Source organism: Acomys minous, assembly GCF_964271855.1.
Source record: "Acomys minous genome assembly, chromosome: 2".
Lineage (NCBI taxonomy): Eukaryota > Metazoa > Chordata > Mammalia > Rodentia > Muridae > Acomys > Acomys minous.
Window position 1 is genome coordinate 136,034,659 of NC_140484.1, and position 13,738 is coordinate 136,048,396.

The 13,738-nt window shown below is 44.0% G+C and overlaps 1 protein-coding gene across 6 annotated transcripts; it reads left to right on the forward strand.

Annotated features, from left to right (window-relative positions):
• The first annotated feature begins 605 nt into the window (after window positions 1–605).
• Window positions 606–13,515, forward strand: TRIM34 (tripartite motif containing 34). Of its 6 annotated transcripts, none has more exons than XM_084752388.1 (8): window positions 606–741; window positions 4,689–5,306; window positions 5,873–5,968; window positions 6,609–6,839; window positions 8,774–8,796; window positions 10,619–10,719; window positions 11,176–11,202; window positions 11,589–13,515. In XM_084752388.1, exons 2-8 carry the CDS (start codon window positions 4,887–4,889, stop codon window positions 12,146–12,148), a joined length of 1,458 nt encoding a protein of 485 aa, XP_084608514.1. In that variant the 5' UTR covers window positions 606–741; window positions 4,689–4,886; the 3' UTR covers window positions 12,149–13,515. The 6 variants fall into 6 exon arrangements, with proteins under 6 accessions (XP_084608514.1, XP_084608516.1, XP_084608517.1 ...); XM_084752390.1 differs by having other exon boundaries at window positions 4,827–5,306; XM_084752391.1 differs by having other exon boundaries at window positions 4,830–5,306.
• The last annotated feature ends 223 nt before the right edge of the window (window positions 13,516–13,738 follow it).

A 13,738-nucleotide genomic window follows, 5' to 3' on the forward strand; every position in this document is an offset into this window, starting at 1 on the left:
CTGTGTAGCCTTCAGGCTGTTTGTTAAAAGCCAATTGGAGGGATGGGGATGAGGACAGTTGAGATTGTCACAGTGGACAAAGGGCATGCTGCGTATTCAATTTTCACCACCAAAGGGCTTCTGTTATTCACAAACGCCTGTGTATTTTTATGGCTATAAACTATGCCTTCTGGCAACTTCTGTTCCTGTAAGCCTGCCTAACTGAACTCCCTTTAATGATAAAGGGACTCAGAGACCAGCCTCAGACAGTGACTAGACAGTGCTGCCTGGCCTGAAGAAAGGATGTAAGAAATTGTAAAGCTAGCTGGGCCACTTCTTTGTTAATAAGGGCTTTTTTTTTCCTGCTTCTCCCGAGTTCGTGGCTGTCTTCTTGCTGAGTGGGATCTTCCCATAACCTGATCTCTACCCACCTGATATCAGTGACCACCCTTAGCTACCACCACCCAAAAGCTCTTGGCCACTGAAAATTTCACAGCTAGGTCAAGTCTTCAGTTCTCCCCTGGATCACCAGAGTCGCGGTAGCGCCCTCTGTCTGTGGGCTAGAGGTTTGCCATCCCTTGGGGCCCAGAAGTTTCTTCCTCTTTCCTGCTCCCGCTGGTCCGGAGTTTCAGTTTCTTTTCTCGGCAGCTGGAGAGGGTGGGGCTGCTGGTAGGCTAAGCAAAGGCTTCCACTAGCTTTACCTCACTGCTTCAGCCTGGAGGAAAGATTTCACCTTCCGGGCCCAGAGGTGAGGGTGCAAAGGTGTGTGTGAAAGTTTGTACAGGGTTGAGGGAGGGAGACCCTGGGAGGAGAGAACTCAGCAGAGCTTAGGGGAGGTCAGTCTGCCTTAGATCAGAAACCGCTGTGATCTGAAAGTAGAAAAAGAGTTTGCGGGGGGGGGGGGGGGGGAAGGTCTTGAAATTCTGTTTTCTGGAGTAGACCTTCTTTCTCTTGGGCAAGCCTTTCCCGCTCCGCATGTGGGACACCCTACCTTGCAAACAGGTCTGGAATCTCAAGAGCAAAGTTCCGCGCCCCGCCACCACCCCCCCGCCCTCCCCCTCCCCCCTCCGCGCCCCTTTTTCTCTCCTATCTTCCTTATTCCCTCTCCCCTGCACTTACTAGAAAGTGTAGAGATTCAGGGCTTGGGCTAAAAGGAGCCTCTACACCCCTCCTAGCAGCCACTGAGGGCTGTATCAGTGACCTTCGTACCATCCTGAGCCCTGACCTACCGTGAAAACGCACAGGTGCACAGGTTGGATAATCCCCTCTGGGGCTCCAATTTTAGGAGTCTATTTGTTTTTATCTAAAGAGTGATTGTTGTTGTTGTTAATGTATTCATTATTTATTTTTGGGACTGAACTTGCTGCATTGCTGAGGCTGGCCTTGGCCTTCTGAGCCCATATACCATCTTGCCTGAGCCTCATAAGTAACTAGGACTGCAAGCCTGTGCACCCCCCCCCCGCCCCGCCTCCCGCCCCCCTCCGTCCCCCTCCCCCCTCCACTCCAAACTTGCTTGTTTCTGCTTCAATAGGCATAACTGACCCTGGCGTCCTCACCTGACTGTTTATTGGCCCTTCTTTCTTGGGTCTTTGCACTGAAGGTTATGTCTGTTCCTTGTTTGCTAGATCGCAAGAGTTGGCTATGGCTGGGGATAGCCCTAAGTGTTACTGCTCTTGCTAAGATCTTGACCCTGAGTATTTCCCGTGTTAGGCTAACATACGAGCATGTTGCACCTGGATGGATGGGTTAAACAGCTGCCATGATGCAATACTCTCAACTTTAAGAGTTCACATCTCCTGCCTTCTTCTGAATCTCCACCTGAATGCTGGAGATACTGGTCGTTGTGACAGAGTTTAAGATTTCTTTCTTTTCTTTTTTTTTTTTTTTAAGATTTATTTCTTTTCTTTTATGCATATGAGTGTTCTATCTGCATGTACATCTGCATGCCAGAAAAGGACATCAGATCACATTGTAGATGATTGTGAGGCACCATGTGGTTGGTGGGAATTGAACTCGGGACCCCTGGAAGAGCAGCAAGTGCTCTTAACCACTGAGCCATCTCTCCAGCCCCCCAGAGTTTAATCATGGCCAAGCACAGAAGATATTCAGGGTTGGCTTCTTTCTTTCTTTCTCTTTCTTTCTTTCTTTCTTTCTTTCTTTCTTTCTTTCTTCATTCATTCATATTATGAAAAATGTTAGTGGAAATAAAGCATGTTTCTCTGGCATGAAAAAAATATAATAAGCATCCACTCAGTATTTACTAACAATGAAATAAATTTATAAGTTACACTCTAGCTAGGAATGACCGAAAAAAAAAAAAACCAGTTAAAAACAAAACAAAAACAATCGAATAAAAGCTGGGTGTGGTGGCACATGCCAAGACTAAACAGTGAAACCTTATCTCAGGAAAAAAAAAATTCAAGTAACATAGACTGTACAAGAGTATAATGTCATGGTTCACCATGTTCAAAGAGTAAATTAAAGCCTTTTGGCTTTAGTTTTCAGAGTAAGCAGACTTTTCAGTAGAATCTCTTATTTGTTTTGCTTTGGGGTTTTGGTTTTTTGGAGAAAGAGGTACTCTGTGTAACCCTGGCTGTCCTGAAACTAGTTCTATAGACCAGGCTGGTCTTGAACTTAGGGATTCGCTTGCTTTTGCCTCCCAAGTGCTAGGTTTAAAGGTGGTGCCGCTGCCACCCCCCAGCTTTTCAGTAGAATCTTCGAGTGTGAGGAACACAGGTGGACTTTCCTTAGACATGAGAGGAGGATGCTCCAGAGGAGCTGCAGAGAAAGGAACAGGAGGTAGGCACGGAGGATGCTGCCTGGAGGGATGCTGCAGTGAGCGCATACATGGCCGGGGAGGTCTCAAAGGTACAGAGAGGGCTGGTAATAGACCTCTCCCTAGCGTTTCCCAGTTCTCCCCGCTATCAAAGAAAGAATCAGGAGAGGAGGCTCGGTGAGGAGCTGGAGGAAGTTTTTGTTTGTTTGTTTGTTTATTTGTTTTTTTGTTTTTTAAATATATATTTATTTATTATGTATACATAGTTTTGCGTGCATGTATCCCTGCATGCCAGAAGAGGGCACCAGATCTCATTATAGATGGCTGTGAGCCACCATGTGGTTGCTGGGAATTGAACTCAGGACCTCGGGAAGAGCAGGTGGCGCCCTTAACCTCTGAGCCATCTCTCCAGCCCCTATTTGTTTATTTGTTTATTTTGGTTTTTAGAGACAGGGTTTCTCTGTGTAGCCTTAGCTGTCCTAGACTCACTTTGTAGACCAGGCTGGCCTCGAACTCACAGTGATCCACCTGCCTCTGCCTTCCGAGTGCTGGGATTAAAGGCATGCGCCACCATGCCCAGCTGTAGGAAATTTATTATAGAGAGCAAGTACACTCAGGAGGAAGTATGGGCTTCCCGAGACAGTTCACTGCTGTGGGGAGTAGCTCTAACTCCAGCACTTGGGAGGAGTAGGCAGGAGGATTAGAAGTTAGTTCCAGGTCATCCTTGGTTATGTCATCCAGCCAGTATGAGGCCTAGCCTGGGCTACATGACACCTTGAGACCTTGTCTCAAAAGAACAAAGTAAAAGAAAGAATGAAAAAGAAAAAAGGGGATGAGAGAGAATGTGTGCCGTGTGTGTGTGTGTGTGTGTGTGTGTGTGTGTGTGTGTGTGTGTGTGTCTTTGGAGGTCAGAAGAAGATGTCAAATCCCATGACCCATGAGTTATGGATATTGTGAGTCTCCATGTGGGTGCTGGGAATTGAACTTGGGTCATCTGGAAGACCAACAGGTGTTCTTAACCACTGAGTCATCTCTCCAGACCTCACAGTGGTTTTCAAACATTTCTTTTTATTACTTACCAGTCAACAGCAGGTTGAACATCATCTCTTAATGTTCATTAGCTTTTATTAACTTTTAAGAATAATGTCTGTTGTTCTTTTAAATCGTGTGCACTTATACGATGTGCACTGATCATAGGCGTCCACTCCTCTCATCCTTTTGGCTGGTTTGGCTAAGAAGTTGTCAGTCCTGTTTACTCTTTCAAAGAACTGTTTCACTGATTTTTGTTTTTAAAAAAAACTTATTTTAGTCTCCATCTCACGAATATCAGTTCTTATTTCTTTCTACAAACTTTGCCATTGATTCGTTCTTCTTTTAGTAAGATCTTGACTTAAAATATGATTTTTAAATTTTTATTTATTTATTGGTTTTTCGAGACAGGGTTTCTCTGTGTAGTCCTAAGCTGTCCTGGACTCACTTTGTAGACCAAGTTAGCCTCCAAACTCACAGTGATCCACCTGCCTCTGCCTCCCAAGTACTGGAATTAAAGGCTTTCGCCTCCATTGCCAGGTTGGTTTTTTTTGGTTTGTTTTTGTTTGTTTGTTTGTTTGTTTGTTTTTTAAATAATGGAAGCAGGAAAGCACACTCCCAAACCTGCCAGGTCCCAATCAAAATGACTGTCCCAACACTGTACTGTGTGACAAACACTAGGAGGAAAAGAGAGACGCTGCCCATTGCCATTTGCTCTGCAGGCCTCAGGTCTTTTGTTGTTAGAGTGAACTTCTCCACAGCACTAAGGCCCATGTTAACCCTGTTTTCTGAGGGTTTCTCTCACTCCTCCTTCCTACATTTCTCTGTGCCGCCACAGGAGTCTTCATCTGCAGTATTTCTGTCCCATTCACCAAATTATTAATTGCTTTGTCCCTGGTTTCAGATTCTGTCTAGGCAGAGCTGAAAGTAACGTGCTTTCTACGTCATATCACACCCACTGTGAGGAAACGTAGAGGCTGGCTGTTTTAAGTGGCACTGGCGGACTGATATACCATTGTTTTGTAATCTGACTTCTGTCTAGCAGTCCTTAAGAAAGAAGAGCCTCAGAAGTTAGGACAGGAAGAAGTAAGGGAGCAGAATAATGGCTTCAACCGTTGCAATGAGTGTAAAGAAGAAGGCCACTTGCTCTGTCTGCCAGGAGCTTTTGACAGAACCCCTGAGTCTAGGCTGTGGCCACAGTGTATGCCAAGCCTGCCTCACCATCAACAAGGATGCAGTGATCAACACGAGAGGGCACAACAGCTGTCCTGTGTGTGGTGCTAGATTCTCATTTGAAAAGCTACAGGCTGGTCAGCATCTGACAGGTGGCCTGGAGAGACTCAGGGAAGTTGACTTGAACCCTGACAGTGGGAAAAAGAGAGATCTCTGTGCACACCATGAAGAGAAACTCCTCCTCTTCTGTAAGGAAGACAGGAAGGTCATTTGCTGGGTTTGTGAACGTTCTCAGGAGCATCGTGGTCACCACACCTTCCTCCGAGAAGATGCAGCCAAGGAATGTCAGGTAAGGTCACGATGGAGGAAGACAGGGCAGAGAATCATCCTCAGTAAGAAATCTTACCTTCCCATCATCCTTGAGTGACATTGACGCCATAGTATTGAGCCCTTGCCTTATGTTTGGTTCCTAATGCCTAGAAACGTCTTTCCAGTTATATAACGGTTGGCCTGCAGTGCATACACTGTCTTGACCAAGAACAGAAGGTTTTGGGGTCCCTCTCCCCTTGCATTGCATGGGTGGGGATTGCTTTCTGAGCGTTGCTTTCACGGCACCTTTCAGCAGGGAAACTGCTGCAGAGCATTGTGAATTGGGGAGATCATTGCTCTGAGGAAAAGATGGCCTTGCTACATAGTCTGTACCATAGTCTCTAAGGAAAGACAGTGTGCGGATGATGACTCACTCCTCTAGGCATAGAGAATGCGTTCACCTCCTGAGGTTTTCTTCCATGTCGTAAACCCTAAGCATCAACCTCACAGCTTTTATAAACTGGACTTTTCTGGGAACAACCTAGTTTCTTTCTTAGTTCTCCATCCAAGTGGGAAGCATAACAGATGCAATTCCCTCCTCAACAGGAGAATCTCCAGCAAGCTCTCAAGAGGCTGAGGAAGGAGCAGGGGTTGGCGATGACATTGCAAGCTGACATCAGAGAAGACAGAATTTCCTGGAAGGCAAGAGAACTTCCTGAGTGATTCTGAGGGGAACCTTAGTGTGGCCTTCCTTGGTTCTAAACCAATCAGGGGCCCTTCATCTTTGTTCCATTACGCTTAATAAATCCAAAGCTATCTGATAAGTTACTTTTTTAGGAATGAGAGATGGGGGCAGATTGTGGTAAATACATGTAAATATTTGGAGTTGAATAAAAAGATAAGCTGTAGAATGTCGAAGGCTGGAAGAGTCTGTGTGCTCTTTCCCACCAAGGCTCTGACAGTTCTGCTGAAAGACACCGGGCAAAAAAACCAAACCAAACCAAAACAAAACAAAACCAGCTTCTCTAGGTTTCAAAGCCAGGAGTGCTAGTTCAGGGAGGCATGAGTGTCCAAGCATCTTTACAGCCTTAGATTATTCTTGGAGGTGGCTTAGATAAGACAAGGAGAGGGCTGGTTTATTTTTGTTTTTTGTTTTGTTTTGTTTTTCTTGTTTGGGCTTATTTGTACTGAAGGCAAAATGGAGGATAAAAATAGCATCCCCCAAACTGCTGGTCTATATTCCTACATGCCCCTGCTTTGAAGTCCGACTGTCTTACACTGACATCTTACTTCAGCCTGACAGAGTCATTACGTCTCTTTCTCCCTCTGTCCATTCTCACAGTTTCAGATCCAGAGTGAGAGACAAAGGATACAAAAGGGCTTTAATCAGCTTAGAAGAATCCTGGACATTGAGGAACAGAGAGAGCTGAGAAGACTAGGGAAAGAGGGGCAGACGATACTGGACAGCCTGGCAGAGGCTGAGGCTGAGCTCACTCAGCAGACCCAGTTGCTGGAGGAACTTATCACGGACCTGGAGCGTCGGTGTCGATGGTCAGAGGTGGAGCTGCTGCAGGTAGGGAGGAGCAGCTCACCACAGAGTGCAGACATGTCTCCTCTTTTCCTTCCTTCCTTCCTTCCTTCCTCCCTGCCCCCCCCCCCCTCCACTCTCTCTCTCTCTTCCTGTCTCAGAAGTAGTGGAAGAGAAAATGCTCATATCTTTTCCAATCTTGAGGGGAATCATTCAGTTTTCCCCCATTAAGAAGGACACTCCTGTGGGGGTACATTTTTGGCAGACTTCACACGGTGCCTTCTAGTCCTGCCTGCTGTCTTTCTTCTTGTTTTTACATGGAAGTATATGAAAGTTTGTCAACTGCTTTTTATGTGCTTTCACCGTCGTTGAGATTGTGTGGTTTTTATTATTTACTTTACTAATACAGTCAGTCACATTGACTGATGGTATGTATCTTGAGCCTGCATCTATGGAATCATTTATGGGATAAATATTTGGTCATGACTATAATGGCCATGGGTTTTCATTTTTGTTTTGGGATTTAAATTTTTTCAACTATATTTTTTTATTGTGTGTGATTCACATGTATGCATGCACACACACACCACAGCCCACATGCACAGATCAAAGAACAGCTCCTGGGAGTCTGGCCTCTCTTTTCACCATATGGATCCCAGGGATTGAACTCTGGTCATCAAATGTGGCAGCAGGCACATCTACTCACTGAGCCACCTTGACTGCCCTTTCTCATTTTTGTATCCAAGTACTCTACTGCCAAGCTGTATCCTCTGCCCTGCCATGCTTTGGTTTGTTTGTTTGTTTTTTGTAATGTCTTAACAATTTTGGTGTTACTTATTCTTTGAACTTTCAGTAAAAGTCCACAGTAAAGTGATGGTTGGCCTTTCTTTGCTTGAAGGCTAACTTCCAGTGTAATCTTTTTACATGTTTTTATTCTATACATTTCTGTCTTCTTAAATCAGTATTGGTTGGTTCTGTACTCCTGGGAATTTCTTCATCTCCACCAACTGATCTAATTTTGTTTATAACACAAGAAACTGGGTGGAATTCCAGGACCACACACATGCGAGGTAAGCACTCTAGTACCAAGCCACACCCCAGCTCCTTATGGTTCTTTTTGACTTTTGTTTGTTTGTTTTACTTTTTTGAGGCAGGGTTTCTCTGTGTAGCCTTGGCTGTCTTGGACTCACTTTGTAGACCAGGCTGGCCTCGAACTCACAGCGATCCGCCTGCCTCTGCCTCCCGAGTGCTGGGATTAAAGGCGTGTGCCGTCACGCCCGGCTTGTTTTTGTTTTAAGACAGGATTTCACTGTGTAGATCTGGCTGGCCTGAGACACATTATGTAGACCAAGCTGGCCTTGAACTCACAAACTCAGATTCCTTTCTCTGCCTCCTGAGGGCTGGGATTAAAATGAGTCACCATGATTCTTTTCATTTCTTTTAGGCCAGCCGCAATGCCTCACCCTTTCTTCCCAGTTTGAAAACGTTCACCTCTTTGTTTTTTTTTTATTTTTCCTGGACTAAGGATTTTTCTTTCTAGACTAAGGATTAACAGTTTTGTTGATATTTTGGCATAACTTTAACAAAAGGAAAAGGAGGGCCGGGCGTGGCTGGGCACGCCTTTAATCCCAGCACTTGGGAAGTAGAGGCAGGTGGAGGCCAGCCTGGTCTACAAAGTGAGTCCAAGGTAGCCAAGGCTACACAGAGAGACCCTGGCTCAAAAACAAAAACAAAACAAAAAAGGAAAAGGAAAGGAACTCTATTTTTAGCCAGCCTTGCTGGTGAGTCTCCGTAAGCTCAGCACTTCAGAGGCTGAGGCAGGAGGGTGCCACATCTGAAGAAGCTCTCCAGAAAAAAGTAAAATAACTTACTCTCCATCCTCTCGTTTTGTTTCTACTTCTTCCGCCTCCTCCTTACCTCTTTTTCACTAACCCTGCTCCAATTCTCACTCTTTGTTTTTTTTTTTTTTCTTCTCCCAGGATATGAGCGGCATCTTGAAATGGTGCGTATGGGTGCCCCCCCCCCCAAGCGTTGCTTTTGTGTAATGAAAATAAGTTAGTAGCTGTCCTGATGAGTTTTTTTGTTATTGTTGTTTTTTGTTTGTTTGTTTTGTTTTTTTGGTTTTTGTTTTGTTTTGTTTTGTGTTTTTTTTTTGGTTTTTTGGTTTTTGGGGTTTTGTTTTGTTTTGTTTTGTTTTGTCTTGTTTTGTTTTGTTTTTTTGTCAGTTTGACACAAGCTAGAGTCATCTGAGAAAAAGGATCCTCAATTGAATAAATAAACCCATTAGACTGGCCTGTAGGCAAGCCTGTGAGGTATTTTCTTGACTTAATGGTTGATGTGGGAGGGCCCAGTGCCACCCTGGGCCCCTCGTCGTGGATTGTATAAGAAAGCAGGCTGAGTAGGCCATGAAGAAGAAGCCATTGGCAGCACTCCTCCATGGTCTCTGCTTCAGTTCTTGCCGCCAGGTTCCTGCTTTGAGTTCCTACCCTGACTTCCCCTCATGATGGACTGTGTGATCTGGACATGTAAGATGAAATAAACCGCTTGTCCCCGCAAGCTGCATTTGGTCATGGTGTTAGCAATAGAAACCCTAACCAAAACAGGAGCCATCCCAGTAGGAAAAAACATCTCCCAGATCAGGGACATTTGGGTGCCAGGTTATTTAGAACTGCTGGTCCCAGGGGTGAAGACTTCCCTCGCCAAGAATGGATTAGGTGGTGGTGAATGCAGCAGTTTAAGTCAGAGTTATGGTCACAAAGCACATTAGAGATCTGCGTCATTTTCCTGTGACTTCACTCTCCCTTCCTACTGGCAGGCCTGGATCTCTCACTTTGTAAGTGTTTCTTATACAGAAAGCCTTACCACGGCCTCAGACAGGCCATGGGCACTGCTCATCATACTAACTTTCTCACTGAAAATATAGACTACTACTGAATTTTGAAAACAGACACACCTTGGGATTTGTGGTTCTGATGCAGGTTTCTAATAATCAATCCCTTGTTTTGCAGGCTTTACAAGTGCTTATGTTAAAGTGGAATCCTTGAATCTATAGTTGCTAAACTGATAGCATCAACGTCCCTTATGCTATTAGAAATAGGCTCATTCGACGGTTTGTTTATTTTTGTTTTTGTTTTGTTTTTTTGTTTTTTGTTTGAGACAGGGTTCCATGCAGCCACATAGATGAGGTTAGCCAAAAGCTCCTGAGCCTCCTGCCTCTGCCTCCTGAGTGCTGGGATTGCAGGCAGGTGCCACTAAGTCAGGCTGAATGCTCATTTTAAGTTATAATTTTTCTTTTATAAAACTTTCCCCCCTAACAACCTGTTATCTCTGATACGGACCACCCCTGGAGTTCAGGCTTTCTGCTCCCTCCGCATCTGTTATCTCTAATGGGTGGGGGTACCATCCAAATCCAGGTTTCAGACTACCCACTAACTCACAGGCTGTCTGTGCAGAACTCTACCTCACAGCCAGGATGTTCAGCTTTGCTCTTAGTTTCCTTGAGAACTCATAAGTCGGCACCCCACCTTCAGTGAGGTGGCAAAGCCTTCTCTATGGTTTTCATCCAAATTTATATTATTTCCGCGAGATTTCAAACAAGGTGAAAGTTACCCCATATTTAGAAGAGGCAACCGTGATTTCAAGAGGTGTAGACCCTCCCAGTGTCACATAGCAGGGAAGTAGGAACATATTTCACAGAGGCCTATGGCTTCTGCTTCAGAGTAAGGGCTTTCCTTAGGCTGCTCAGCTGAAGTACACCAGTGATGTGGAAGGAGGTAGAGACAGTTGTGACAGATGTGAAGGTTAAACTATTTCTTCATCCCTAGGAGTCAGATCTGGACACTGAAGAAGCCAAAAGCTGTTTCTAAGAGACTGAAGACGGTATTCCAAGTTCCTGATCTCAGTGGCATGCTACGGAAGTTTAGAGGTGAGCGAGGGGAGCAGTGGAAATGTACACACAGCATTCTTGTGTCATCAGGTTGTAAGGTTAAAAGTAAAGATGAAAAGTCAGAGAAGAAAAGAAGAAAAAAATTATTTTAAGTCAGGGAAGAGGTGTTCTCTGAAGAAGAAAAATCAGTTGTGTCTAAGGGAGTATGTAAAGTATCTGAGGAAGCACTGTAAAGTATCCAAGAGAGCACTGAACAGTATCTGAGGGAGCACTGTAAAGTATCTGAGAGAGCACTGTAAAGTATCTGAGGGAGCGCTGAACAATATCTGAGGAGCACTAAACAGTATCTGAGGGAGCACAGTAAAGTATCTGTTTTGTCCTCTCATTTCCCAGTTTGTAGCTTCACTGTACCACCCTTTCTTGCCTCTAGAGCAAAGTAGTACCTCTTCTAAATTTTTCTGTCTAACAAAGTCACCAAATCTTTTGTTGTTTCAGACCTAAGAGCTGTCCGTGGCTACTGGGGTAAGAAATTGCAGATTTTCAAATCACTGTGTTCTGATGACCTTTCCGAAGATGTATTTTTCAATGAGACCTCATTACCTTTGTTTCCTGTGTTGCCGTACATACATAATGTATTCCTCTAAGGCTTCATACAGTGGTACATGCTTACAGTCCCAGCACTAGAGAGACAAGGCAGGAGAATTGCATGTCTAGGGTCAACCTGGGCTACTTCACAAGACCCTGAAGTAAACAACAACTATATAACATTTCTGTTTTGTTTAATGATCTCCCACAATCAATCAATATTATTTCCCCCTATAGCCTTTCTAGTGTTTTCTGTTTACAATGTCGTCAAACAAGCTGCCTCCATATCTGCCACCTGATCCTTTTCTTTTCTTTCCTTGCAGTGAACTTCACATTTAATCCAGAAAACCTAAATTTGAATCTTACTCTTTCGGAAGATCACAGACAAGTGACATCTGTGCCCATTTGGCCACTTGCATGCTATAATAATGGTATCTTGGGCTCCAGATGTTTCTCCTCAGGAAGATATTACTGGGAGGTGGATGTGTCTAAAAAGACCGCATGGATCCTGGGGGTTTACACTAGAAAACGTACTTTAAAGTTTCATGTTCGAAGAGGCAAAACTCAGCCAAATGTTTACCACAGATACAAACCTCAGAATGGATACTGGGTGATAGGCTTACAGGATGGATCCGAGTACAGGATCTTTGAGGATTCTCCCAACTGTAACCCGGCAGTTCTGATCCCTATTGTGGCTGTCCCTCTCCATCGGGTTGGGGTTTTCCTTGACTGCGAAGAGGGTGCAGTGTCCTTCTTCAATGTCACAAACCATGGGTCCCTCATTTACAAGTTCTCTCAATGCTGCTTCTCCCAGCCTGCTTATCCGTACTTCAATCCGTGGGACTGTCCAGCCCCCATGACCCTGTGTCCTCCGAACTCCTGAGTTTTCTCATTCTCATCAGTTTCCAGTCTTCCCGCCTTGATGCCCACCTTCATCTAGACATACCTGGGCCACTTGAGTACCCCTTTTTATGGCCTCCCTTTTGTCATGTTTAGATCTGGTAGATCTGGCGTCCTTCAGGAGAGATGCTTACCCACTGGCTCTTATTCATATTCTCAAGGGCAGCTCATCAAGCCTAAAGCTAGATCAGTCGGTATAACATCCATGTCCTCCGACTTCCATGTTTTCCTTTGAATTGAAGAAAGATGACAAAGCCTTTTAGCCACTCACTCATCCCTGTTGTTTATGACAGTCCATAAGAACTGGCCCCTGACCCCCACTGATGACCTTTTAAGAGTGTGTTGCTTTGCCCAGGAAGTTGAGGAATAGAAAATATAAATAGCAATATAAATATAAACATAAATAGCAATGTGTAGCCTAGAGTTTGGGTTATGTCTGGTATATAATTTTAAATGTTGCCTCTTACAAACTGTAATAAATTCAGGGGTGTTTAAAAGTGAAAATTGAAGATCATTGTATGGAACTAAGTATCTGTCAGTATAAAATGCCCGCTTGACTGCCTTATACATAGTAAATATATTTATGATTTCTGAAAGTTATAAGCCATGTTCTATGCAATAGCTTTGTGCCCTTCTGAGTAACTATTGAGATTCCAGTTTGTAAGTTCTGAAATTCTGCTCTCAGCTGTCCTGATCTTAGTGTCTTTCTTTTTCAGTAACATATTCATTTGTCTAATTTATTGCTCATGTGTGCAAGCCACAGCCTTGTGTGAAGGTCAGAGGGTTTCTCCTTCCACTATGTGACTCTGAGGATTGAACTCAGTTTTTGTTACTTGATGGCATGTGTCTTCACCATCTGAGTCACCTGCATCCCTGCCTTCTGGTTTCCTTTTATAAAACACGGTTTACAGATGTTAGCACCTTTTTAAGGCCTTTTAGTAGGGTCTGAGAACTGCAAAAGTATGAGCTTCCATATTTGTTTGAATACATGGCACCATACCTAGGAGCAGCAGCTACAAGGGAAGGTCCTTAGTGTGCATGACTTGGCTTGTGCTGAATCACTTGAGTGTACTCTTGTGAGTTGCCATCTATGCACTTGTCTTTTTAAATTAGTTTAAAACTCTAAATGAGTAGGAATAGACTCTCTCCAGCTAAGAAAGGCACTGACCTCTCTGGTGAATTATGCTTCATAAATGAGGGACAGTTAGTATGTTCTTTGGAGCTACAGAGTAGAGAGTTTCCAGTTCAGAGAAGATTGCATCATGTGAGTGCTTCCTCTGCTTCTTAAAGAAAGATGTTTTTCAAGATGCAAGTCTTTTTCTTTTTAAATAAAATCTATGGTTAAGTTTATTCCTACATGTTTAATTTATTTTGTTGATATTATGGGTGATGTTATTTTCCTGATTCCTTTCATTATTTTTTTGCATAGTTTGTTATTTCTTTATAATAGTTTTTGACTCTTTCAACTTTATCGAAACAGTTCACGTTAGTCTCATTTCCTCTTGGCTGTGATAAAATACCCTGAGAAAAGCAACTCAAGTGAGAAAGGATTTAATGTGGATTCCAATCCCAG